Source organism: Falco peregrinus, chromosome 7 (assembly GCF_023634155.1).
Source record: "Falco peregrinus isolate bFalPer1 chromosome 7, bFalPer1.pri, whole genome shotgun sequence".
NCBI classification, from domain to species: domain Eukaryota; kingdom Metazoa; phylum Chordata; class Aves; order Falconiformes; family Falconidae; genus Falco; species Falco peregrinus.
The window spans coordinates 6,593,770-6,620,912 of record NC_073727.1 but is presented as its reverse complement, the minus strand read 5'-3'; the positions used below and the strand labels follow the sequence as shown (position 1 = coordinate 6,620,912).

The 27,143-nt window shown below is 41.4% G+C and overlaps 1 protein-coding gene across 1 annotated transcript in view; it reads right to left on the bottom strand.

Annotated features, from left to right (window-relative positions):
- Positions 1-27,143, bottom strand: part of PLD5 (phospholipase D family member 5) — a 72,283-nt gene that overhangs the window by 2,936 nt on the left and 42,204 nt on the right. The window contains exons 5-8 of the mRNA XM_027789113.2: positions 12,542-12,739; positions 8,497-8,636; positions 6,117-6,282; positions 214-328 (exon numbers count right to left, since the gene is read on the bottom strand). Of these exons, the coding sequence (XP_027644914.1) occupies positions 214-328; positions 6,117-6,282; positions 8,497-8,636; positions 12,542-12,739 (619 nt within the window). The remainder of the gene's footprint in view (positions 1-213; positions 329-6,116; positions 6,283-8,496; positions 8,637-12,541; positions 12,740-27,143) is intronic.

Below are 27,143 nucleotides of genomic sequence, written 5' to 3'. Positions count from 1 at the left end.
AGCAGAATGTTGCTTTTGGAGAAACTGGTTCATAGGGGCAAAGAGTGTTTAAATGAGAAAAGGCTCAAAGCTCAGTCTTTATCCAGGTTCCCAAAGAAATGAACTATTACTTTAACTTAACAAGCATGTCAACTGTAGACTTCTCATTTACAAATGGGTGTTACTTCAGGCTTCTGGCTACAAACTAGAATTTCTTGAGATGTGGTTACTTACCAATGTATGCAGCTCCATCAGTCACCATGTATTTGTTACGATTTAATTTGGGAAAGGAAGTGTTCTTCTGTTCTTTAAGAAAGCATGCACTCTCTTCCTCAAGGTCAAAGAATTTCTGCCATAAAATAGAATGGAGTGCATGTTAATAAGAACTGTTCTATAATGGACAGAAAAAATATGGTCTGTTCTCTACTCTTTATTGAAAATGAGTTAGCACTACAGAACAGCTTGAGTTTTTATAGCCAAACATTAATTTTAATAAAACACTGCACACTATATTTCTTACTAAATTCTCAGTTTGTGATATTCACTATCCCTTGGCATTCTGAACTATACAAAGTATATGGCTACCGCATACTAAAAGCAATACAGTGCCAGGTAGGAAAGGCTACGGAATGCACAACTCATCCCCCCTTCCCCCTTTATGTTCTGCATGATAAGACCCAGAAACTTTTCTATAGCTCGTTTCCTCGTTCATCAAGGGACACTGGGGTTTGAAGTCTGCTTCAGGATCTGAATTGGCAGACACAGCAACAATTGAATTAATACCCTTATATTACACATTCATAGTTCCCAACAGGAAACTTGCTGATTCCAGAAACCTAGAAGCTTCTCAGGATTAAATCTGATATGGAGAGATTTACCCGACAACAAGAGGAAAATGCATCTGTTTTACCCTAAAGAGTGAAGTCTAAGATGTATTTTTTTTCTTTTTAAATTCTGGAGCTATATGTACTTCTTGCCTGCATCAGTGCCAGACAAAAATGAGATTTCCACTACAAAGCTAAATATTGTTTGTTTCATCAAGGAAACTAATACCTAGACACAGATTCCAAAACTAGAAGTAGAGAATAGCACGATGAAGGAGAAATTGCATATTTACTGCAGGACTGAGAAACTTTGAGGTGATGGTGTAGATCTTCAGAACAAATCTAATTTACAGTACGTTGCTGATGAAAATAAATGGCTATACATTGTACCCACTTAAGACACTGAAAAACAGTATTACAAAACTCCGGCCCCAAAACTCCTTGATCTTTCTTGGGGGTCTGTTTTCCATAATACAAAATTCCTCTTTTGAACCAGTGCTCCTTCTGATAAAAAACTGGAATGAATCCTTTTAGGTCAGGAAGATGTCCTTCAGAATAATCTTACTACTTTGAAAACCCAACTGTAAAATACTAAATTCATTATTGAAATGCAGTTATCTCTGTGGTAGACTACATCATCAGTTTGATTAAATCAGATAAGGGCGTATGCATAGTACACTGGCAGTTTAGTTTTATAAGGCATTCTTTACCCAGCTGATGTAGGTAGGTTTCAAGCTGGTTTGCATTAAACTGCTCAACTATTGCAAAATGTGTTACTGACTGCCAGGAACAGCACCTTTAGGTTTTATACCACTGGTTGCTTCAGAACAGCATATAAGTATTCATTCAAAAAATCTCTTCTTAATCATCAGTCTTGATCATTACAGTTTGGCTTTCCTTGGAGAACACTAGAAGTTCTGTACAGGCTTATCTGTAATTAATAAGACACAGAATTGTGTCCTTCAACAGTCTCTGAATTTTGTGTGTTACCGTGTGCTTACTTCCCTGTACAAGGCATTGTTATCTTCCACAGCTTAATTTTTGTAATAAGTTCCAAGACGAGCAAAAATCCAAAGATAGTTTTTTGCATTTAAAAGCGAGCACAACCACCCAAACTGAGCGACTGCTTTTTAAAAAGCAATTTAAAAACCATTAAAAAAAGATTATTCTATGTAAAACTGTAGTTATCTGCCCTTTAAATGAGATTTATATTGTATATTCACTTCTAACTAAGCTGCATGGGGAAATCATACTTTTAATTACAGATATTTAACACTACTAACAATTACATTTAAAAAAAAAAACCTAGAACAAAGCATCTCAGCAGCTGTAAAGGCAAGTTTACTAGACATTAGGGTTTAGTTCTTCGACAACATCAAGACTGCAATTGTGCGCCTGAGGAACAAACACGCACCCATCACAGAAAGTATGTATGTAGCCAGCCAGAGATGAATCTGAATCTTTCTGAAAGGATCTTGAATTTTTGGATAAAGCCAGAAAAAAAGGGTCATGTTTTTCCTGATGCAACGAAACAGGAATGGAGACAGTTAGCAGCAACAGGGTGTCCATCAAGGGTGCTCGCAGTAACTCTTTGCAGGGATGTGGAAGATACTGTGCGATTAATACTAATGTTGTAGGGAATAGTCTAAAACCAGCAAATGGGTAAAACCAAAACAAAGCTGTCTTCTTCCCCTTATTACAGGATTTAGCAAAAAGCTACATACCTTGATTTAAAAATAGTCAAGCACAATAATCATATCAGCTTAGAGTTGGCAAATTAAGAGATTTCAGTAGATGTGCTGTACAGAAAAATCCTGCGTTAGTGTGCTCTTTGTATAATAACTTTGTAAGAAAGGAAATTTCAGATTCAGGCAGGAATAGACAGAAGGCTTGAAAGTGTAATGTGTTCTCCAGCAAGGGTATAGAAGCCATTATAACTCCTTGACAATACAGATTACAATTGTCCTTGACAATACAAAACAAGTAGGGAAACTCATCTGCCCTCAGAAACAGAATACAAAACTGCAGCTCAGGTGAGCAAGTGAACCAGCACTGACATTCAGTAGCACAGCCTAACATTCTCCCGACACACGCCTGCAGCCGAAGTACTGTGTTAATAATCCACCACCTTCTGCTAACAGTTAATTAGTCTTTTCCATCCTTATTTTAGGAGTTTAGAGCTTTAAGTTAGTGCTTAGGAGCAAAGGTTTCATAGTTCATTCATAACGCTTTGTTTACTTGTAGGACATGGCTGGCTTTCTGAGAAGTACGGAAAGTTGTGGTTCTTCCTTCCTCTCACCTGAGCAGGGATCCACCTGTACAATGCAGAAACAGATTCATGTGGAAGCTCAAGAACAGCGCGTGCTGTAGCTACACGTCTGTTCCATGCCACTCCTTCCCGGTCTCCAGTTATCTGAAGACACTTTCATCTAGTTCATACTCTCTGGGCCCTTCAAAACCACGGGCCTTTCTCAGTTCAGCACTGCGCCCAGCAGGGCTGGCCCCATTTTACTGCTTCTTTGAGAGTTAGACTGAGCAATCTTGCACATAAGATGTATTTAAAGGGTCAGGCACACAAAATGTAAGGAGTACTGGAATTAAGGCCTCAAGAAGCGTGATGGTGAGCTCAGTTTATCCTTTAATTTCATGACCACATGGTTCCGTGCATAGAACAGAGCTCCTTGACATCTGGCTGCATGCTTACAGCACTTATTTAGTCCTCAAGCAAAGCCCTTTTCCTCAGGAATTCTTCCTAGTGATGACTTTTTTCACAGTACTTGTATTGAGTTTGCAGTCTCAAAGCAGTTCAGTTGAATCCAATAATTATTGATGCTTATGTGAACCGGACTCCCAAGTGAGATGCTGAGGAATGCATAATGAGGGATTAAGCATTTTCTAACTGCATTGATGATGTTAATTGCCTAGCATTATCAAAGTTTTGTGGCAAAAGAAAAAAAACGAAAAAACAACCACCCACCTGCTTCTAGATAGAGCACACTGTTAGCAGTTCAGTGTTTGCAGCTAGGAAATCATGTCTTGCAGTCCCTGCCTTCCTGACCTCCACAGCAGACTGGAAAATTACCTGCCCAGCGGTAATTTTTGTATTTGGTATTGATCAGGACACTGCTGGGCATAGCAGGTTTGCAGTGTCCCGTTTCTAACGATAAACCTGCAGTTAGGCAATACCACACCTTCTGTTAGCCTGGTCAGGAGACCAGGGGAAATCAGTAAGAGATTCTCACCTAACAGAGAAATTATGTCTGTACAGCCTTCCCCAAGGTGACCGTGTACCTGGCGCTGCTGCCATTGGCAGAACAGCGTACCCTGCAGCTGCAGCAAGCCATGGGCACGCGCTGGGAATGTCCTAGCCAAACTGGTCCTTCCACAGGCACAAAAGAAAACGATCACAACAAGGCATAACACAGGGATCAAAAGCTAAACAGAAGAAAAAAGCTGAATATGCTTCGTAGGACTCAGATACATGATCCCTGAGAGAACAGAAGAACGGGGCGGGGGGGTGTGCCATTTCTGCCAGAGCAATATTAAGGTATTTGGGACAGCTTAGCAAATAAATAAATAAAAAAATAAAATTGAAATTACAAATTTCAATCAAAATTTGTACCTTAAGTTTCCCTTAAAATTTCAGTGTTCTCGTGTATAAACTCATACAATACATGTCTGCATGACAGTATTTTCTCTACAGAGTTTAATTTGACTTGATTTTTTTCATATTCAAAGCTGAACCAAAAGGGAAAAGCAGCATTTTCTATTAATTCAAAAGGTTTGTTTAGTTTTTACCCTGTTAGCCTACTCTTTCTCGCCCATACACACACATCATTTTGTTCCACTTTGATCCCAGCTAGAACAGATGAATACAAAAGAAACACAGTTAAAAGAAAGCAGCAGTGCTCATCTGACGTGTTCGGTGAAGTAAAAGAGTGTCGTGATAGAGCCTACAGCACGGTTTCAGCCAGAGCCAAAGAGGTACCAGTAAACTCTGAGCCTTGGGCTGTTACTCATGCCAAGGCTTATTAAGGCAGTGACTTAGCCAGGGTGTGGAACACGTGATGCACAGCACAGAGGCACCTTTACAGCTATTTAAAACTGGGGCCGTCTCATTTTTTGTACTGTAAGTTGTATTTGTATTTTCTAACTGCAGAGATAGCTAGACTACCCACCTAGAATGGATGTCTAGAAATATTTTTTTTTTTCCTTTTAGCATTTGACAAGATACATTCTGTACTAAAGAATTTACCTGCTGTAAGTAGGTGTAAATGCATAGAAGTACGTAAAGCATTAGGTGCCACTTAATTAAAATGATTTTGAATACAAAACCAGAACTCTGATGATAAAAATGGAACAAGCTAGAAGTTACTTGAAATTGAAGCAGCTTAAGCAGTACCAGCCGAGTATTGGAGTTTTTGACTTAAACTCACACTTGTAAGCTGCTTCTTACCTAGGAAACTTGTAATAACAGTCTACATTACAACAAAAATCCCTATTTCAAGATATGCATAAATACCACTTAGTGTGCATAACACAAACAGTACTTGTTTCTTTACAACTCAATTTTAAAAAGACAAAATGATTTCATGGATTATCAATTTAAGCAGTCAAAATAATTCAGCAGATGATTTAAGACAGACATTGCAAAAAAACCAAAAAGTGATCCAAGATGGCTGATTTCCAGTGTGCCTCAATTTCATAAAAATGAACTGTACCAAACTGAAAGTAGTAGTTGCCATACACTCTGTTCTCTAATATAAATGCAACACACATAGTATTTCTCACTTTCCTGTACTGCATGTCTAATGGGGTCACGTAATGGTTGTTCTAGTCTTCACAATTCTGAATTTGTAGCCTGAATTTAAAAATCTTCGTTATTTTTTCTTGTACTTTGTACTTGACTAAAGCAAAAGTAGATGCTTATGCAGCTGAACAGTAAGATTACATGAATCCAGACTAAATCGCATTTTTGTGCTGTCACATTTACTCTTCCCAGCCAGTATAAACAAGACATATGATTACGGTTCATTTCGTTAGCTTTGCTGTAAAAGACCACATGTAGTGTTTTACACGGGCTGTCCGCCACACAGATTGCCTTTTGGCATCATTCTATTTTTCTGTCTTAATTTCTACATCTCTTAGTACAAGGAATAAATTCAGTTCATTATGTTACATTTCCTGTGTTATTTAATGAAATTTATAGTCTTTGAAACTAACAGAAAACAGTTCTTAGTTGAGAAGTTTTCTTAATTGTTTTTGAGGGGTGGGAAATACCATAGATTTCAAAGCAATATGGATTATACTTACAACTTTCAAACTACAGCTTGGAACTTCAGTGCAAATAGCTTTCAGAGATGAAACAAAGTTAAAAGTAAGGGGATCTGTGTCTCTTGAGAAACTTATGAGAAGTCGTACTTTAATACTTCGTAAAACTAATGCTTCTCTTATCTTCCCGTCTAAATACGGCCAGTACCTGCGGAGAAAGAATACAGTATATTCAGAGAACTTAATAAAATTCTGGATTTTTATGCAGTCAAGCCTAGACATCACAGAGAAAACTAACCATATGTGAATTTAATTTTCTAGCCATTGAAGGAATGCTGTGCTTGTTTAACAGATCTGCCAGCATCCTCTTTTGTGTCATTGAGCCCTGCACCAAAACTGTCACAGTGGGGACAGTGAAGTTGTGGATGGTTGGGCACATCTTCCATCTATGTAGGCGCATGGAGAGCTGCCAAAACACTTGCACAAAATACAGGTACCTTGTCCACCCGCAGCTGGGCGAGTTACTCCTGTGTCACTCATTACTCCTGTGTCACTCACTGCCTGTGGTGAGAGCAGCGGAGAGCTTGCGGTGGCCAGAGAACCACCAGAATGAGCTACAGCTTACCCAGGTGCTGCTTCCCCGGCCCAGACCGGGGGACTGGAAGGATTTTCTGTTGGTTACACAAGTAAGAGGACAGGAACACTGGATCCCTCCCTGATTGCCACCTTTTTTTTCCCTCTGTGCTGGAACCACACAGGCTGGGGACTGGAATGCTTTCTGCCGTTTCGTGCTTTGGAAGAGGAGAGCTGCTGCCATGCAGGGTACCTGCATCCTTCAGTACCAGATGAAGATGGGTCTTTTAAGGAGGATGCTACCTTTTTTCCTGAAATTCTGCCATGAATGGGATGTGGTTTCCATGGTGCTAGTCTCACAACTGCTAGTTAGTTTTGTGTTCCTGACCTTCGGTGGGAGCAGGTCAGGACAGGGAGAATTAGATAAAACCCAAAACAAAACAAAACCAAAAACCAAACCAAACCAAACCAAACCCAAACCAAACCCAAACCAAAACCAAAACCAAAACCAAACCAAAGCCTCAACAAAAACCACCCCAAACAAAACCAACCCCAAATCCCCATGTTTACTCTATTCGAGCAGCATAAAGGCATTCAGCCTAATGAAATTGGAGCTCTACAATGCCAGAAAATAACTCACCAGTGGGAACTGGGAGCTTACAAGGTAGAGAAGCTGTGGCAGTGCCTCAGACACAAAACCATACTGTAGGAAAAACGTGGAATTCAGACAGGTGGCTTCCCTGGATGTCCCTAATCCAGTAGATTTCTGAATTCTTCAGGCATGAGAACAAAGAAGTATAGGAGGTAACATCAACTGCAAGCCTATAATGGCTCTACATACTAAGATCCTTCCCAACACAAAGGGGAAACGACAGGGATGCATATCGTGAAACGGAGCCTCCTACAGTACTACCCGTGATTCCTTTGCTGTGATAGAGGCTGTATGTAGCGAGTTTATTGGAAAAAACCCTCTTGTAGACTTGAAATAGCTTATGCTTGATATCAGGTAAAATCATAGTTGGTTGTTTTTTTTTTTAATTAAGCAAAACCTTTAATTATGCAAAACTGGAAAAAAGCACATAATCAGATTTTTAGTTTGGCTTAACTGTGTTCACATAAAGTGCATGAATGGAACAGCGAGCATAGCTAAATGCTGGATTCATTGCGTTACGGAGAGTCAGAGGGACCACTGGATACTTGCCTTCTGAGTTGGATGGTTTTATTATGCTGTGGCTCCAGTTTTGGGTCACGAGTGCTTTTCAATGGTCCATACAAACAGGGTATTTAAAAATGACCTGGGCTTGTTTGTTTTTAACAACTTTCAATTTACCAAAATGTGATATAATTCAAAGGTAACCTATGCTGAATTTGGAATTTTCATGTAATTTTCAATAAAATAATGACATCTCCCATATTGTGTATGAGAACTCACAACATGTTAATTCTCGCTTAACACACACACTCTCTCACTCAGTTTGAATATCTGTATCATATTCATAAAATGCCAGTAGCTGCGGTATCAAGATAGTGAATGTAATAATGTAAGAAATAGGATTAATGTACAAGCAGGTTATTGTATTCCTGGGTGCAGTCACTTGCAGGTGGTCAGACTAGACAATTTCTAATCTCCTTCGATAGGCAGATCCAAAGCTTAGGACCCAGAACTGGAAATGTCTTCTCAGGTCCCAATTCTGCTCCCATTTAAGTCAATGGCAGAACTCTCACTGATTTCAATAAGAGCAGAATTGGGCCCCAAGAAATTGGTCCACAGTAGTAACTAATCTCCTGTGGGTTCATTTTCTCCAGCAGACTGTACTGGCATTACAATAACCTGGACACGGACACTCACCGTTTAGCATTGGTGTCAATGACGATCGGCAAGTAGTCCATGACAGCTATGTACACAAACTGCTTTGCATCATCGATAACACTGTATATAGCTTCAATATCCAGGACTCTGTCCTTTGGGCAGAAGAGCTTAGGTGAATTCTGTGAAAGGAAAAGTTCAAATATGGCATTTAAAATACGTGATTTATTTTCTCTTCCCCTATTCTTCTTGAGATGGCAAGTAGTAGCCTTTATTTCGGCAGAGAATATTAACTGGTACCTTCAACTGTCCTGCTAGAATACTCAGAGGTACAAAGGAGAGGCATTTGCTCGATTTGCCCTTGAAAGCCTCACCATTTAGCGCAACTGTGGGTAAAATGCAGAAGACACAAACTTCAAAACATCCACTGTCATCAAAGATGCTCTAATTTAAGTTAGATTTCAGAGATTTTTTTGTTCCAGGGAGTCCCAGGGCTGGTTACTATTAAATGGAGTGCTTTCTGTCTTCTTGCCACATCAGCCTGATCCCTCACTTGCAACCAGGAGTTAATGTGTATTAAGTCAGTTTGGTTTAAAGTTCCACGCAGTCCCCATTGGCTCCATCACTGTCTTGGGGAGATGCTGCAGTTTTGCAGGAAATTTACCTTTAAAACCTAGCTTCAGCGATAAATAAAGCTCTTCACCTGGTACTGAGCTGGTGCGCGGCAAAGCCCAGGCGTCAGCTTCTCTGCCTCGTGTCTAGGGCTGTCGAATGCGTCAGGCAACAAGGTGAAGCCAGCGGGAATTGCCCGCCTGTAGCAGAGGCGCCCAGGACTCGCTGCTCGTCAGGAGAGAGAAGTGGAGCTGCCTGCCAAGCTCTCGCAGGCAACAGCACAGTTCCTGGGAGCAGAGGTTATTCAAGGCACTTTGAGCAGGTGTCACTTGTCCTTCCCATAACGGCTGGCCCTGCAGACCACTGCCTTCCCGCTGCTTCTCACCCCTGTCACCTGCTTGGGTTGCAGCTGCACATTTTCTTTAGGGGACCGGCTCCCGCCGTGGGCTTTCGGTTGTTCTTTTTTTCTTTCAGGGCAATGCCTATCACAGTGGTTTCTTAACCACTGGTCTTAAGGATTTACTACAACCAAGTGCGGAAAATACTAGAAAATTAACTAGCAAGATCTCAAGACCGGTATTCCAGATCCATTCCTGAACACTTAAGAAAAACAACCAGAACCTCTTACACTTTATCAGGCAGGCTGGAAGACAATTTTGTTGCTAAGCAGCGCTAAGCTGTGATTCCTGAGCATAACAAAAAAATTCAATGACTGTGCGCTATGCTTGTTGTTTTCTATTGCACAAACATGGGAAGGGAAATACGTTTTCAAAGAATGAGGTTTGACTCAAGAAAAAGAATGAAGTGATTTTGTTACATATAATTTATGTCTATTATCTGAAAGTTTTAGAAGGCTATTGCACTGAGAGTTTACTCTTACACTTTTATTATGTTGAATAGAAGTTTTAAGTTAACCAAGCAGCTAAAGAAAGGAATTGTTACGCATTATCTTTTTCAGATGTGCTCAATATAAAGACCAGAAGGTGAAAGACATTTAGAAGATAATTAGAAGAAAAATTTCAGGTAAAGCTCTCACTGCAACACTTATTTGGGCATTCCACGTGTTACCCTGTGGCGCAGCTGACCCCCTCTGTGGTCATACAGCTATTTTAGTACTTTTCTCCGGATTAGTTGTATTAGCGCTTGCTGTTCTGATCAAATACTCTTTTGATACTTCACCTACCAGAAACAGGCCTTTATTCCCACTGGCAGCGGTGGCTGGCCGTGCCCCGGCGGGAAGGGGGTCAACGCAGGGCTGGGGAGCGCAGCACCCACACCCCAGCCCACAGACAGCACCATGGCAGTAAGAACTGCCGGGCTTGTGGAGACTTTCCTCTTCTCACGAGTTCAGGACCAGACAGTGATGCTAACCCTTGGTCCACCAAACCAGCCCAGAGCAACTTCAGGAGTAGCTTGTGGAGGGGCATGCTGGCCAACATTGAGGATTTGCTAGTAGGGGAGAAATGTATGGAAGAGCCTGTTTTCAGGAAGGAAGAACCAGCCCAACTGGCTGCGGCTACAGATTCGTGTGGCTCCTGGAGCTGGACTTCACTGATCTGAGCTTCTGAGTACCAGTGACTCTTTCGTTTTGTTTTCTGAAGCGGAATTTCAAGAGAGGAGGCTTTTGTTGCCCGCACAAAAGGGAAATACAGGGGGGAAGTGAACATCCCACAAACTGCAGAGGAGCAGCTTTTGCAGAGCCTCTCTCCACCTGCCTGTCTGTGATCCCAGTTTCCTTAAAGCTGGCCTTACCCAGCTTTCCTTCCTGAGTGCCCCTCCAGGACTGCCTTTCAGCACGATTTCTCCCTTTCTAACAGATTGCTTAGAAGGGCATAGGAGTTCATTTCATGTTCACAGCTCCTTAGCTAACTGCCCGAGTCAGTCTCTAATTTAAGCTAATCCTTAAGACTGTCCAGACCCGAATCAGTGGAAGCTCATTTTACTTTCAGATGGCTATTAATTCTGCTTGGCTTAGGCACTTCCAGATTTTCAGTCCAAAATAGTTCTCTGTCCCTTCACGGGTTGTAGGAGTGTGAAAAATCCTGGACAGCTGAATGTTGCCTGGCTCCCAGCAGGTGAAGGTAAACGCTGCACTGGAACCACTCATCTGCACAAGCATCCTGTGCCAGTGCCTCTACGGCTTAATAGCGTGCTATGTGCATTGTGGTTTAGGCACTACTGGCTGTAAAGCAATGTGGTTTTGCCCCTTTTTTTTTTAGACAGAATGGTAAATAACTCTTAACAGCTTCATTACCTTCCTGATTTTGAAGGGGTTGGTTTTATTCACGTAATTACCTTGAAAATGAAAGACACGCCGCATCTTTCATCATCTCTATCGCTCTGTTTACTTTTTTCCAGTTTTGCTACATCACTGCTGAGACTGAAAACTTCTCCATTAAAAATACACACACCGACAGTGCTTCCATGGGGACTGCTGCTTGAATTTTAGAAGTTTTAAAGTGTCATTTTAAAATAAAGCTAAAGTAGATAACGTTCTACAGATGTATGCATGCTTTCAATGGAACAAGGTGAAGAGGATTAATCCTTACAAGTTACATTGAAAAAACGGCGAGCTCTGATAACAAGCTTATTCTGTATCATTTTAGATTTCTGATTAACAGTCCATTTATTCCCAAGTCATTCACCTTCTGTCCACTACTGTAAATAATTTGAAGGGCCTCCCTATCATTTTTTTGAACGCAAGTGAAGAAGTGGTGAACATTGCAGAGAACAGGAAAAAGAATAATGCTCAAATGAAATCCTGCAGCATGTTCACTTCTGGCAAATTGCATGTACAAACAATGTCACAGAATCCGAATGAAAAAAAGAAATAGCAATACTGTGTTTAGTCTGTTCTACACCACAGGAAAAGGCAAGTAACTTTTAAAAAACCTTTCAATTTCAGACTTCCCCACAAAAGCATACCTGTTGGAATAACCGTGTTCCTAGACAACAGAATGATTTGGTTTTCCAGCATTACTATCAGACTATCAGACAAGTTCTGTCTTCTGCAGGTGACAGCTGTAGTGGTCTTACCTCTACAGTTGAGTTTTCAGTCACTCAATTTTAGTAGCTGCTTTTGGTTAAGGACACAGCAATAATATGCATCTTTTTCAGTTAGGGTCACTTTAGAGAAATACTTAAGTATGGCTTTAATTTACATCTTACATGTTCTATTCATGGAAGTTACTTTCCATAGTAATTTCTCCATGACAGTCTCTGTCAGAGGGAACACAGCATTATGACAGACTTACTGCAGGGAACTGTGAACATCTCTGTATCAGTGAGAAGACACTTGAGATTCTTTAATACATGCTACTAACACTTACCTAACCTGGTCTCGCTACTCTGTAGTTCATAAAGGGCAGTTTCAGAGAGTAAGCAGATGTTAAATTTCCAGGTCTTCCAAAAAATCTGGTGGGTTAAACAAGTTTCTTCCCTTCCCTCCCTCTTTGCAACTCATTTCAGAACTTACCGACACAAAAGCTTCTGATTTTGTCTCGTTCAGCTGCAGCGTCAGTTTATTCTGAGTATCGTACACTCCGTATAGTCTCTTAGACCAGCTCGGTGGTATTTTATTCTTATATCTTAATGAGCTATACAGCGCAAATATCCTCTGTAAATCCAGGACCAGGCAGCTACAGTTGTATACGATGACACCAAGTTCCTTCATCTGTGAAATTAAAGGTTCATATCATTAGTGACATTTTGGCTGATGGACCTGCAGACGTAAGCAGCGAGAACATAGGAGTGTCTGGGGGGTGTTTGTTTCCCAGAAGTTGCCTTCCGCTCAGCCGGAGTACGGATGACTAAAGAACATTCCCAACGATGCTTGTTTAAAGGCAAACACATAAGCTAAATCATCAAAAGTCAGGAGCGGGCAAAAGCTGTAGCAAGGTTTGTACGTTCAGTGTCTATCAGAGCTGCGTGTCCTGATGGAATTCCACACACCTTACGGATGGACACAGCTTAGGAGCGATGCCCGTTTCTCATAGACACCATTTTTGTTATAGGTCTTGTCCCAGGTTTACTACTCTTGGCTAGAATGGGTTTTATTTATGATTTTTGTATTATTTTGTTTACAAGAAAGGCATCCTTTCTGCTGGATGATGTAGCAGCACTTTCTTACTTCAGAAACAATTTGTTTTCTCTGAGTTCTGGAAAAGGTGAAAGAAATGCACTTCAGTTATTTCTGTGATGGAGAAGGAATGTGATGCTCCACCTTCAAATAAAATGGATGAAAAAACAGGTGTTTAATACTATCCGTAGCTAAATTTACTGTGCTATTAAACCCAACATGATCTAGCATAACTTGTTAGGACACAAAAAACTTGGGTTCTTAACTCTCCCATTGCTGTGGTATGGTCCTTCACCCAGGGTAGTCTACATTTCTGGGTGTCAGTTTCTTCAGATGTAAAAATGGAGATAATGATGCTCTTCTGTCATGAAAAGTACGCAGTAAACATGAACATTCTCACAAAGTATGGGAAAGAATAGCCCAAGTAAATACAGACGTCACAGTACAAGTAAATGCTTTAACCTTCTATGGACACAGTCTCACCTCCCCATTTAAATAAAGGCACATCTCCTGGGCATAATAAATATTGGCTTGTCACAGATGTCATTAATTGCACGTCACTAGTACTGAAGTTGTCAACAGAATTTAATTTATAAACATATTCCCTGGCTTCTGTAATCAAAGTAAGCTGCACTCTCCCCCTCCCTTCGAGCACATACAGTGCTCAGGGAAGCTGTGCTGTGTGCACAGCTGCTGTTGACCTCTCATTATCTGCATGTCACACGAGTTCAGCCATCTCTAAAACTAAAGCGAGAAGAAAACCCGCATCTGTCTGTTGGAAAACGATGTGTAGGATAAATATTTAAAGGATCCATGCTGGTTTTCTGCAAGCAGACTCTCTTGGTAGCATGTCTCAAAAGTCTGCCTGGCATGATGAAGAGCATAAGGGGCGTATGGACTCTCCAGCATGTGCATCCTGTGACACCAAAAAAAAAAAAAAAAACCACTGGTTTTTATTCCCTTAGATGAGCTCTCCACAGGCACATGGAGGAGTTTCTGGTAGAAGTGTATGTATCTTTTTGTAAAGCCTGCGGGAGCTCTGAACCCCACACTATCATCATCTCGGAGCCCTGCCTGCAGATGAGAACCACTCTGCCAGAGTGGGCAGGGGAAGGGAGCGAAGGATGGGATGGAACCTTCGCTCTCTTGCTATGGTGGCTGAGAGGAAACACCACACCCCAATACTGCCATGACAAAGAAACTGGACGGGTGACACCTTCTTCAGGTCCCTGACCTGTAAATACTGCATACATAAGAAGCATTATGCAACACTAAGCTTTCCCATTCCCGACTATTTACTGAATAGTCGCAACCACAGCAACATTACCTCATATTCTTACTGCCTCAGTCAGAGTATTTCTGCAAGCTTCTTTAGTTCAGGAAAAATACAGATTTCCTCCATCAGCCTGCACGACCTGAAATTTGTGGGTAGTTGGAAAATACAGATTACTTGCTGCACTGCAGCCTTTTATTTATGGATAAGCCAGTAAATTCCCTTTGATGATAAATATAAATTATTCCAAGCTATGCCCAACATCCTAGTCAAGCAGCCTATCTGTTTCCCCTCAGTGCCGGTATCTTTGAGGATGCTCCTGTATTCAGTTCTAGGCTGTCCCTGTACTCTATGCACCGTTTGTCTCCAAACATTTTTAACTATACACTGTCACTGTTGTCACTGTGTGCTGCCAATACCGCTCTCCTAATTGCCAGGCATGCCATTGCAAAGGACTAACTAATAGTATTCTGTTACATGTATCTGCATAATGTGGTTTAATCGGCTTTTCATGGCTGTTAGTTGATTCTGACATAATTATGTGGTTACAGTTTTCCTTTCATTTATCAGTCCCATTATTACCATTCCAGTTTATCCCTTCCATTAAAAGTGAGGATAAAATAGTGTCCTCACAGCACGCCAGAAGCGGTCAGGATTGCGTCTGCGGGAGCAGCTCTCCTTGGAGCAGGAACGCTTGCAGTATGTCCTCTCCCTGTGAATTCAAGGATTGCCCTTCTGCCTAAGTGCTTGCTCGTGTACAGTGATAGGGAGGAAGCCAGGGGCACTAATGGGTTTTTTAAAGTGCAGTTTTTACAGATCACCACCTAGCCTGACCGTAAAATTAACCATTAGCCATGCCTTACCGCCAGCCTCTTCCCGTGCAACAGAACCACACGAGGACCAGCCAGCTGGATGCTCCCGTGGGAGCGGGTGAGGCTGGGCACCACCTCGGCTCCTGCAGGCACCCGCTCCCAGCGGTTACACTCACATCGCAGACTGGAACCAAGCCACTTCAAGCGATGTATTTACAGCGCAGTAATGAACCCTGCCTTCCCACGGCGTTGCGTCTTGCAGCCAGCTTCTCCGGCTGCAAGCACTGATCAAAGCTTTTCCTGCTCTTGCAGCCGTGGTAAGAGCTCTGCCCCATGGGGATTCCCTGGTGCACCATACAGACTGGGCTCCTCCTTTCCCTCTCTGGCAAACACAGTTATCCTCTTTAGCCAGCTGCCTGCTTGCGTTAAGCTTTTATGAACTTCAGTTCAAATTTGACTGAACCAGACAAGTAGATTCAAAGCTGCTGGAAGAGAGCGGACGCAACTGCCGTGCTCACTGTGCAGCCCTTATTTTCTTAGGAAACCAGGTAACTGTCAGCCTGACACATCATGACCACCTTGGTTTGCACACAACACATCCCCCTGAAATGGAAACAATGCAAAGAGCGCACACGTGTGCAGAAAACCCCAGCTGTCTCCTGTCTTAGCAAAGCCCCAATAAGTTTGGAGACTAAAAAAATAATCTGTTTCGCAAGTATCTTCCACACTGAGCCTATTTTTCCTCCCACACTCTGAGGCGGGGGGAGACTGCTCGTTTTCCAGTTAAGCACAAAGCCTGTCATCCTGGAGGCATTGCAGAGGGGGCAGCAAGGATGCGCTAGTGACAGATTTAGCATGAGGTGGTAGGTCACCTAGATACGGGGAAAGACTTTCTCTTTGGTTTGAGAGCTGCTGTTATTACAGACTTTTCTTTTTTAATAGTCTCAGGGGAGAAGCAGAAAAAAAAGATTTATATTGATTGAAAGAATCAAAATCTAAGCCCTGTTCTCTGGCTGAAACATGCAGCTAAGCATCATCTGAGGTACCTGTTAAGGTAAAATCCTTCTGGGGTAAAGGCTTTTAAGGCAAGGGAAGTGTTTCTTCATCCTGAGTTTTAAAAACAACTCATGCGGTAATGAAAACATCACTAAAAAATTAAAGTGAATAAGGTTTCAAGAAATCAAAATCTTAATAAAACGAAGGAAAATAAAAATGCACAAATTTGATTGCCTTTATAAAATGGAACTGAAATATTTGGACGTTGAAGTCGTAGAGTTGAATGTGAGTGACATTTTTAGGGCATGTACTGGGGCTGGGGACAGGAATGATTTTCTGGATAGGGAATTTTGTGTCCTCTCACGAGCAGGTCTCTTTCCCTCTTTGTTAAAAGCCACCATGAGTGCTGTTCTCAAAGTATGAAAACCACAGGAGCTGGGTTTCCTTCTGCCCCATGCCATTTACATTGGTGCAGAGCAACTACTAAAGGCTACCAAATCGCCGTTTGTCTGTCTTGCCAACAAGAGCTTTCTTTAAGCACCAGAGAAGTGAATGACTACACAAGACTCAAGAAATAGTGGCTCAAAACCCACTGTACAGTGATACTCTACAGAAATCAGTTAAGCTACAAAAAGTAACAAATATGGCCTAGCTAGAGAAATAGTGATTTTTATAACTAGAGGAGAAATTCCTTTCTAGACTGGACAAAGAGCAGGATTTCACAGACAGGATTTTTTGCTTATTTTTGTCCTTTGGATATTTGTAGGCATCATATTTGAAACAAATAAAACAGGAAAAGAACTAAACAATACAGGTTGTGGACCCACAACACTGTAAGCTTCCTACTCTGAGGAACAGTGTTAGGAAAACTTTTCAAATACATTTGGATCATGGGTTAGACAGGGTGCACGGCGTGTCCTTAACCTGCCCCGGGCAGACCAGACAGTGCGTTTTATATTTACCTTGAGCTACGCTGTAAGAGCCAACCCACTGTGCAGGCGAGGTACTATTTGACCTACATAAGAGTGGCACAATCTGGTTCACAGCTTGCAATATCTGAGTTGTGGCAAACGTTAACAGGAGGCTTTAGAAAACTCCTTGTTAGTTTCTTTTAAAGAAAAAGTTTTTAGTAATTGCTCACGCTCGAGCCTGATCCTGAAAACACAGACATTAAATGCCACTTGCTGGGCATCCACTTGCCTGTGCTACAGGAATGCTGGATTCACTATATATGTTATATAGTTAATACGGTATATTGCACACTAAATTTACTAAGTAGACATTTTCTATAGAGGACTGTGTGTGCATTTGCCATTTGCCTGTGTTTGAAAATGTATTTAATTATGCTTTCAAGCCTGTGTTGTTTTTTTTAAATGACCAATTTCCAAATGAATGACTGAGCAAAACCAAAAGCACAACAGAGCAATGGGCTAGCAGAAGGCATGCTATACTGATAAATCAGTTACTAAGGCCTAAAAGGACCTAAGATTTTCAATAGCTTCTAAAGAAAAATAATATACCATGTATTCATTACCACCTTAAAGCAGATATTTACAGTGGCAAACGCATCTTTTCATTAAATATGCTCTAATTTTTTGGTTAGCCTGCACTCCAAACATATGTTCTTTTTCCCTTGGTTGTTAGTCTTACATGACCCCTACTGCAAACCTCCCTTATGTTTTCATCTGGTATCATTTATGATGCCATCAATACCATGATGATCATGATATCCTCAATAAATCTTTTCCAATCATACATAAGCATCACCTGAAGGCTGCATTCTGTGCAGCTGCTCTGTACCTCTCACCAAAACCTGCGGAGCAGATAGGCAGGCCAGTCCCATGGCAGTCCCAGGTAGCAGCCGGGGGGTGGCCGGTGGCAGCAGGGGAAGGGCTTTCTGATGGGAGTGACCATCACCAACAGTGACAGAGAGAGACAAAGAGACATGAGAAAGGTAAATGCTTCTTTTTGCAGTACTGTTTGATGTGGCTGTTGCAGCAGACTTTGCTATGACAGGATTACGGGGGTAGTGCTCCTCACAAATTCATTCAGTGTGACATCCCCATTCAGATGGCCGTCACTTTGTTGTAAACCAAAAGTGCAGCCTGATGCTGAAGAAGGCTGCAACGCTGCCTGGCTCTTCTCTCCCAAAACCTGTGCAGGTATTGTGCATTATGGCCACCAAAACAGCAAAAGCACCTATCTCAGCTAATGCTTCGCTAGAAATTGCAACCTATCCTTATGCATCCCAAGCCAAAACTTCCCCTCCGTGCTTGGCTAGCAATACAGTGCTGAGGCATCACAGCTTTGCCAAATTAGAAGTAACTTGGTGCAACCCAAATCCAGCACAGTCCTGCTTCTGCTCCGAGTTGCACTTTTTCCTTCCATGTTGGTAAGAACATGGGAGCTACACTACCGTTCGGAAATACTAAGTAGAAAAGATAAATACAAATGGTAAAGCAATGCATCCTCAGGAAGTTAGTAAAATTCTGTCTAGCTTAAACTATCTGAAAATGAATAAATGCAATATTTAACAGCATCTTTGGATGTCAGAAATCACCTAGGGTATAATAAATGTTCTTACTTGAATCCCCTGTTATTTTGAAACCCACAAACTTCTTTTGAACATTACTTAAAGGACTCAAACAGATCAAATTTTGAGATTAACTGTTTCATTGTAACTATTGCTTCTGTTTTCCATAGACACTTTTTATGAATAAATGTTATTTTGAAATTTTTAGGTGCAACTTTTAACCAAATTCTCTGGTGAATCAGGTTGTGAGTCTTGCGCTTGGATCTCTCTCTCTATGGCCCATGGTTGTGTGGGTTTTACATTGCTGTTATCTAAGGCCAAAGGTTAATTTTGTATCATCTTAGCTTTAAGTAATTTGAAAATAATCAGCAGGCAGAATTTCTACTGAAATAGAAAAAAAATAGTCCCTTCCACTTGATAGAAGAATGCAGTCTCAACCTGAGCTGGGAACTTGATCCCATCACTGAAAATGGAAAATTGTAACTCAGGCCACTGTGCTGGAAATAAATCTGAGCATGTGACCAAGAAGAGGTGACGAATTCGATAGAGTGTGCACCCAGCACTGGCACTGAATGTCAGTGTGAAGCTGTGACATGCTGGTCTCGCTAAGGGAAGGGACGTAAGTGAACTGACTACCCCATTGGAACTGATAAAGTACATTTGAATCGGCAGCCACCAGCAAGTCCCTTAATTCTCACCTTTAGAAAGTAACTTAATAGATTTGGGTCTGTGGTTCTGGCAGGATAAAAGTCCCAGGGAAGTTACAAGGTCATACATTATTTTTACTTTTATTACCTAATGGCAAAAAGCTGTCATGATAAGGCAGAGGAGATACTTTAGGAGCTGATATTTTTGTGTCCCATTCCTTTTTCTGCTGTTTCACAGGTCAAAAACCGCACAGTGATGCTCTCCTAATTTCCACTTCACCTTACATTCAGTAGATAGCCCCACCATTATTTTGCATAATCTTAAGAAAACCACGCTGAAAAAAATAATTAGGTTCAGCATTTCACTTCTGCTGAAAAGTACTGTCACCAAGATGCAAAGCCAGATATCGAGGCAGAAGGGGTGCTTGTTTTAAAATGGCATAGTTTAAAAAAAGTGGAGGAAGAGGTAGCAATGCATCTTCAAAGCAGAAAACGGAAATCCCTCGTGTCCTTGTTGCATTAGGAAAAAAAAAAAACATCACGATTTTTCTTTTTCAGCCATCTGCTCTACTATATGGAAAGCTCAGCAAAAATGTATCGGTTTGTACAAACAACACAAATACAAATGTTTAAACCATGGACTACTCTGTGATGACGTACATGTAGAACCTAACGCAGAACAGACAGCACTAGTTTGGGCTTTCTTGCTGCTGCAGCTGCAGGTCACTACCCAACCAAGCCTGACGCATCGCTCCTTCGCAGAGCAAGCCAGAAGGCAGAACTGAATCAGTTAAAAATTCCTTGCTATATAGTCTATCAGCATAATTAATATCACTTTGCATAATCACAGCCTAATTTATCATTTCGAAATGTCTTTTCAGTTTACAGTTTCATTACCCCCTCTAAGCAGGCACAAGTGTCTCTTTAGAGGAAAAGCAAGCTTGCAACTGCAAGAAACCATTTTTCCAGGATCATGTTTGATTTATTTCTTGTTTTAATGCAGGAAATCTAATTGATGTGAATTCTACTTTGACTCTATTGCTCTTTTGAAACAGTTTTTGTCCCTTATATCAAAGAAAAGTGCAGGCTGGGAAGAAAAGGGCCATGCAGTGCTGGCCTGCATCTTGCTGCTGGCACACTGCATCACATTTCAGTACTGGTGTCATTCATATGGCATTAAACAATTCCCTACCTTAGTGCAATCGTAAAAAGAAAAAAAAAATAAATATTAAAAGGTGAAGTGAATGATCCTGCTAGCTTCTGGAAAGGCCTGGACTCTCCTTTACCATGCGCACACGCATACCTCCCGCTGCCTCTTTCCATCTTTCCTGCATCACAGCCTGTCCTGTCAGCCCTTATCTCGCATCCTCCTCACGCAGCTGGAAATCACAGCACGAGCTCTTAGTATTTGTTCTCATCCTATGTAATGCTGCAAGGGGCAGCCTCCGTACGTCTTCTGCTGTACAACACAGAGAGAAGAGTGCAAAGGACTGATCTCAGAATCAGGGCAATATTTAAGTCTAAACATTTCTCTCAAAGTGCACAGTTTCTTTGGGGCTTTCAGCTTCGTGGGCTTCAGGGAAATGCAACAGCACGTAGTTGACTAATTGGATGCATTATTTATAACATTACTGACATACACAGTGGGTTTTCCTTTTGCAAACCAAATACGGATTGGTGGCAGGCATGCTGTGGACACAAACTGGGACCATGACATTGCATATGAATTATTGCTGTAACAGTTGAGCCTTGCCAGACTACCTGATCAGAATTAGAAACCTCTTCTCTTGATGTAAGCAGAGGACCAGAGGCTCTAATTAAATTTTGACTAAGCCTTGATTAAATTCAGCGTACAGGACCTTGAGGTAAGATAGGAATCCAAGCAGTTTAGACAGGTAAGGTAATTTAGTGAAACAGTACACGGGCAGTGCCAGGAGAATGCCTAGCCTATACAAAAAATCTGTTTCAGAAATCCATACTTGCTCTTTGTCCTATTCTTCTGAGCAGCCACCTGAGATATTTTCAGGGTTTCTGGCTGCTTCAACATGGAAGCAATGCCTCCTGCAAGGATGTGGTCCTGGTGTATATGCTCCTAGGAAGAAAACCTGGAATTAAATTAATACACCAGATTCATCCCTCCTGTCCCTAACAGTAAAATTGGGAACACATTGACTCATGTTTCCTTAATTCCCTCTTTCTGCTAAAGCACTATGTTGCACGTACAGGAAAGGTCATTTGGGTCACGCAAAAAGCCTCTTGATGAAATAGCAGATTCAGTTGAGGTGTCAGCTGGCTGTTGCTACGTGAACAAATTGTAATAATGCATGCTATTATCATCACAAGACAGAGAAATATAAATCTGTTTACTGCATAAGGTCATGACCTGCGTGTTTTCTCCTATCTCAAATCACGGTAGATGCTGCCCCTGTGGATGTAAAAATTGCTTATGTCCAAATAACGTGTAATGCTCCTTGTGCAAGAAAGAGAAGTTCTGTGTGCCAAAGATGTCAGAGATTTAATATGCTATTAAAGGTCAGCATAGCTCTTATATAAGTTAACACTGAACAGAATGAAGAGGGAAAAAATCCACATAAAACAAGTGTGAGACAATTCTAAGGCCTGGTGCCATTTCTGTCTGCAATATTGGGTAATAATCACTTTAACTTTCTAGGAGAAGGAAAGAAATATCTGAAAAGATACCTGAAAACCTGTTCTTCCAGTTCAGTTCAGACACTAACTTCCAGTCTCAAAGCTAGAAGTTCAAATTTATTTCTCACAATTTCTGTTTAAACTGAATTCTTTGCTACAGCACATACGGAGTTCAACGTAATAAAATGTAAGTCTCACAGATGATAAAAATGTTTTCAATACATTTAAGCAGAACATACATCACCAAAACCATAGAATATGTTCATGGGGTGGGTGGGTGTATATATATGGCAAATGTAGGTGCTGTACCTATGCTGCAGATCTACTTACAGAATGATTTGCTACCCAGTCACAGAAATCTACCATACCGTTACACCTGAAAGGAATGCTTAGTACGTCATCATACTGATCAGAAAAACTTGCCTGCCCAATACAGGGATTCTCATGACTTCTGCAGTTTTCTGAAGCCCCCCGTCACGTTCCTGCGTGCCCCATACGCCTCCCTCCAGCAAGGATGAGCACTTTGCCATGGAGCAGGTCCAGGCAAGGATCAATGATTTTGCTATTTTGGTGACCACCGTTTACTCAAAGTGAAGAAAGGTGACTGCACAAAGACTTCCAACCCAGGCCCTGATGCTTAAGACTACAACATCAAAATCTAAAAAGGTTTAGCGGTGCCATTAATTCTGCACATTTGTATGGAAGGAATGCTTTGTCTGAACCTGTTTCATTGTTTGATGACTTCTGGATATAGAAAGATGAGATTTTATACTGAACTGGAGAACCATTATTCTTTTTGTAGAATGACTGAAACGATTGTCCTTCCTTGCCCTGACTCACAGCGATTTACGGCATGGTACCTCAGCCTGATTTATTGTGTGTCTTTGTCACAGCACAATACTGAATCCATTTTTCCACGAAAGGATTCAACTGTTTAAGTGGAAGGTGACTGGGCTGCTGCATTTGGGAACCTTTTGGAGTTGAGGCAGTTCTGAGTGAAGATAGTTATCTAGAAGGGAACTATCATCTGTGCAGTATCAAAGTGCGTGTGCGGAACCACTTATTGGGAATGCACTTTCATTGATCATTGCAATGTTGTTATTTTAATTGCTTAGTTGAACAAGACTGATCTGATGAGTTATGCTAATAACTAAATCCCTCTGAGAGGGATCTGCTGCCATCCAATAACATCACTGACCAAGATTAGTTGCCAGCAAGTTCTTGCGGAGATGAGAGAATAGACTGGTGCATTAGCTCCCCTACAGAGATTCAGCTGAGTTTTAATGAACAAGTTCTCTTTCAGCACAAGATAAATCACATTTTTGGGAAAGCGGTGGATTTACTGCCCTTCTTACATCCATGTAAGTCTACTGATTGTTTAAGATTCTACCACCAGCTGCTGACGCAGATACATGCTGGAACCCCCGGATCTGACTGTATGGCCTGTATTGTTATCTAGGACAAACAAAATGATTAAAGGTTGGACTCTATGACCTTAAGGGTCTTTTCCCACCTCAATTATTTTATGATCGTAAAAGGCCACAGTGCTTTGGAGAGCTCTGAGTTGCAGGCATGCCCACCCCTCAGCTGCGGCACTCCAGCAGCAGCTCCGGCACACAAGTGCGGCACCAAGGCTTTCGCCCTGTCCATGCGGCCTGGCTGGGCCTCCAGCACAGCAGCGGGCAGGGCCGAGAGGTGCGGGCAGGCCGGGTTCAGCTGCCTGCAGGCCTGCCCTCCTGAAGGAACCACAACACCGTTCTAGAGCAGCACCTGCACTAACACGCGCTGCTGTCTCAGCGTATCTTACTATTTCAGGGTTTCTTAATGAGCGTGACACAAATGAATCTACAGGACGGAGAAGTGCAATTGGTTGGAGGATCTATAAATTCAAACCGAGCCCTTCTGCCTTACTGCAGCCTGGCCTTATAGAGGCGTGCCTGGAAACCCTTCTCATCATATGACCAAGGCCTCTTTTTTACTTTCTTTTTTTCCAAAGGCAAGAGAACTGCTCACTGCACTATCTGTGAGGCAGTTTCTGGGAGATCCTCCCAAATGGTTTTTGCAAATTTCAGTAGCTTAACTCATAGGCTACTGAGTCTTCTCTCCAGGCCATGGGCTCATGCAAGCATATCTCACCAGTGCTGTCTATTTACCACGCTGCCTGCCCATTAGCATCAAGATAGCAGTAGGGGTCTTTAAAGCTGTCTCTGCTTTTGCACACACTCGTACAGATGATTTTTAAAGCTGTCTCTGCTTTTGCACACACTCGTACGGATGATTTTTAAAGCTGTCTCTGCTTTTGCACACACTCGTACGGATGATTTTTAAAGCTGTCTCTGCTTTTGCACACACTCGTACGGATGATTTTTAAAGCTGTCTCTGCTTTTGCACACACTCGTACGGATGATTTTTAAAGCTGTCTCTGCTTTTGCACACACTCGTACGGATGATTTTTAAAGCTGTCTCTGCTTTTGCACACACTCGTACGGATGATTTTTAAAGCTGTCTCTGCTTTTGCACACACTCGTACGGATGATTTTTAAAGCTGTCTCTGCTTTTGCACACACTCGTACGGATGATTTTTAAAGCTGTCTCTGCTTTTGCACACACTCGTATGGATGATTTTTAAAGCTGTCTCTGCTTTTGCACACACTCATATGATTTCCTGTCCTCTGTACAGTGGTCAGAGTGTGTGTTCTGCCACCAAATTCCTGCATGTCTCCAGTTCCCTAAACACTTCTAGAACCCATCCAAAACTCTCGAGTCCGATAATCCTAATGCACTGATATTATTTGTCAGGTATCTGAGGGACCACTCATAAACCAGAACCACACACACTCTCTTTGCAACACCTTCTATGACTGTGAATTATTTTAAGATTTAGTGATGCAAGGCAAGTCTTAAAAAGCAACCAAATGATTACAAGGTTAGTTTTACTGGAGAAAGAACTTTCTCTTTTCCTTTGGATCATGCAGATCCAACTAGCTGAATATCCCTTGCTACTCTGGAAAGAAGTGAGTTTGTTCAAACTGGATATTCCATCCTTTTGCTCTGCAGGTTTATTTATTGATTCAAAATTTAATATTGATTCCTCCAATGGTAGGCAAATCTGTTCTACAGAACTTTCAGAGCAACTGAAAAAAAAATAATGATGAGCCAAAAATAGATATGTAATTTCAGAGGTCGGACATACAGTCAACAGAAATAAAGAAATAAAAAAAATATGCAGCAGGCTGTATTTTGCTCTCACACTAAATACAAATTATACACACAATGCGGATGATGCCTGTGGGAATAGAGCACAACAGTGGGACAATGAAGGTAAACAGGGATAGCTTCCTAGGCACCACAGAGCTGAGAATGGGCTCTGCAGCTAGAGAAACTGGGCATGATAAGTCCTTTTGGCTCCAAGTGCAAGGTGAATATACAGCCCTACGCTGTTTTCAATCACTAGGTCACAAAGAAGCCCACAGAAGTCAGGAAGAACCAACTACCAGGCAGTATCAAGTACACGAAGAACACGAGCAGAACAGCCATGTTACCCACGTTCCTGCCCAGCTTTAAGCAGCCCTCTGTCAGCAGTGACAGCAGCGCTGGCAAGAGACAAACAGCCCATCTGCTTCACTGAGATTCATTTGTAAATACTGGATGGTCAGATAATAAATTTCAAGCAGAATAAGCCTAATGGGCAATACTGACTGTCCTGATTTACAGAATGTAACAGAGAAAAAGTCACGTGTCTCAGTTAAAGGATAAAACAAAACATCAGGCTTCCAAAAATACAAACTTTACACCATGATAACACATACTGCAAGTTCAGCACATTTCCAAGAGCAACATATCCTCCCTACCCCCCACCCTCCTCCCCACCACCACCAAAAAAAGGGGAAAGAAAAAAGAGAAGCTGCTATTTTGGAGATAGGTAACAGTCATCAGACTGCTCTGGGTTTGGTCAAAGATGACAACCCTAGCCAAAAGATCTTACCGAAAATAATAAATAGATTTTCAGCCTGTTTGAAAAACAAGTTATAATAGCATCACAGCAGAGTTTCTGTGATTTCTACGCAGCAAGAAATAAAAACACAAAAAAGGTATTTCATTTTCAATACAGCTCTATAGTATCTACTTAGACCTGTTTTCTTCACATCTTGACTCATTCACCTATGCTTGAAGACCTGGGTTGCACTTTTATGTTAACTTTATAATATTAGCTCGTTCTGGAAATAATCCCATTTAAATAAATCAGATTAGCAGCATGACTTTTCTTAAGGATTGCCTCACATGGCTAACAATATAGCAAAGCTTTTTAGAAGCAGATACTCACTGTTATATGTAAGAGATATTATTATATCATACAAAAATACGGATTTTGATAGAATATACTGGTATTATGTTGCACGCACTCTCAGCCCAACACTTACTCATCTGAGCTGGACTGAACCTTGGTGGATGACGAAGCTGAAAGAGCCTTGCTTCATGTTATAGGACACTTGAGACTGTGCTCAATTTAATAATAGTGATATGATACCGTACACCACTGGGACAGTAAGAAAATTAAGCACATTATTAGAAGAAGATGGCAAGGACTGGCAATGGTCTAAAGTGCACATTAGGGACATCACTGTAGTTCATACTAGAAGACATTATATCAAATAGAAACTCTCAATATAACTTTTCCTTGAGTGGAAAGATGTAATTCCACTGTCAAAGTATCTTATCTCAAAAGGACCAGATGCACTCTTACATAACTTCAAGAGACTCATTTAGATAAAAGTTCAAAAAAATGACTGACTGATTATAGCAGGCTTTTTTGCTCTATGCAGTTCCGTAAAGATCGCGGCAACCGTCATTAACAGAAAATGCAAATGCGCAGATCCCATCCCAGTGATCAGTTTGGAGAGGTGGATCCACTATGGCAAGACATTGGGGAAAATGGAAACAAATGAGATTTATATTCCTAAAACAACATCATGACAAAGTCCAGTAGTTATTACATATGTTTTTATGGGAGGACAATTTTGATCACACAAATAAATAGAAACTACACCATTCCAGGATATACTTTGAGGAAATGAAAATTCCCCTTTCC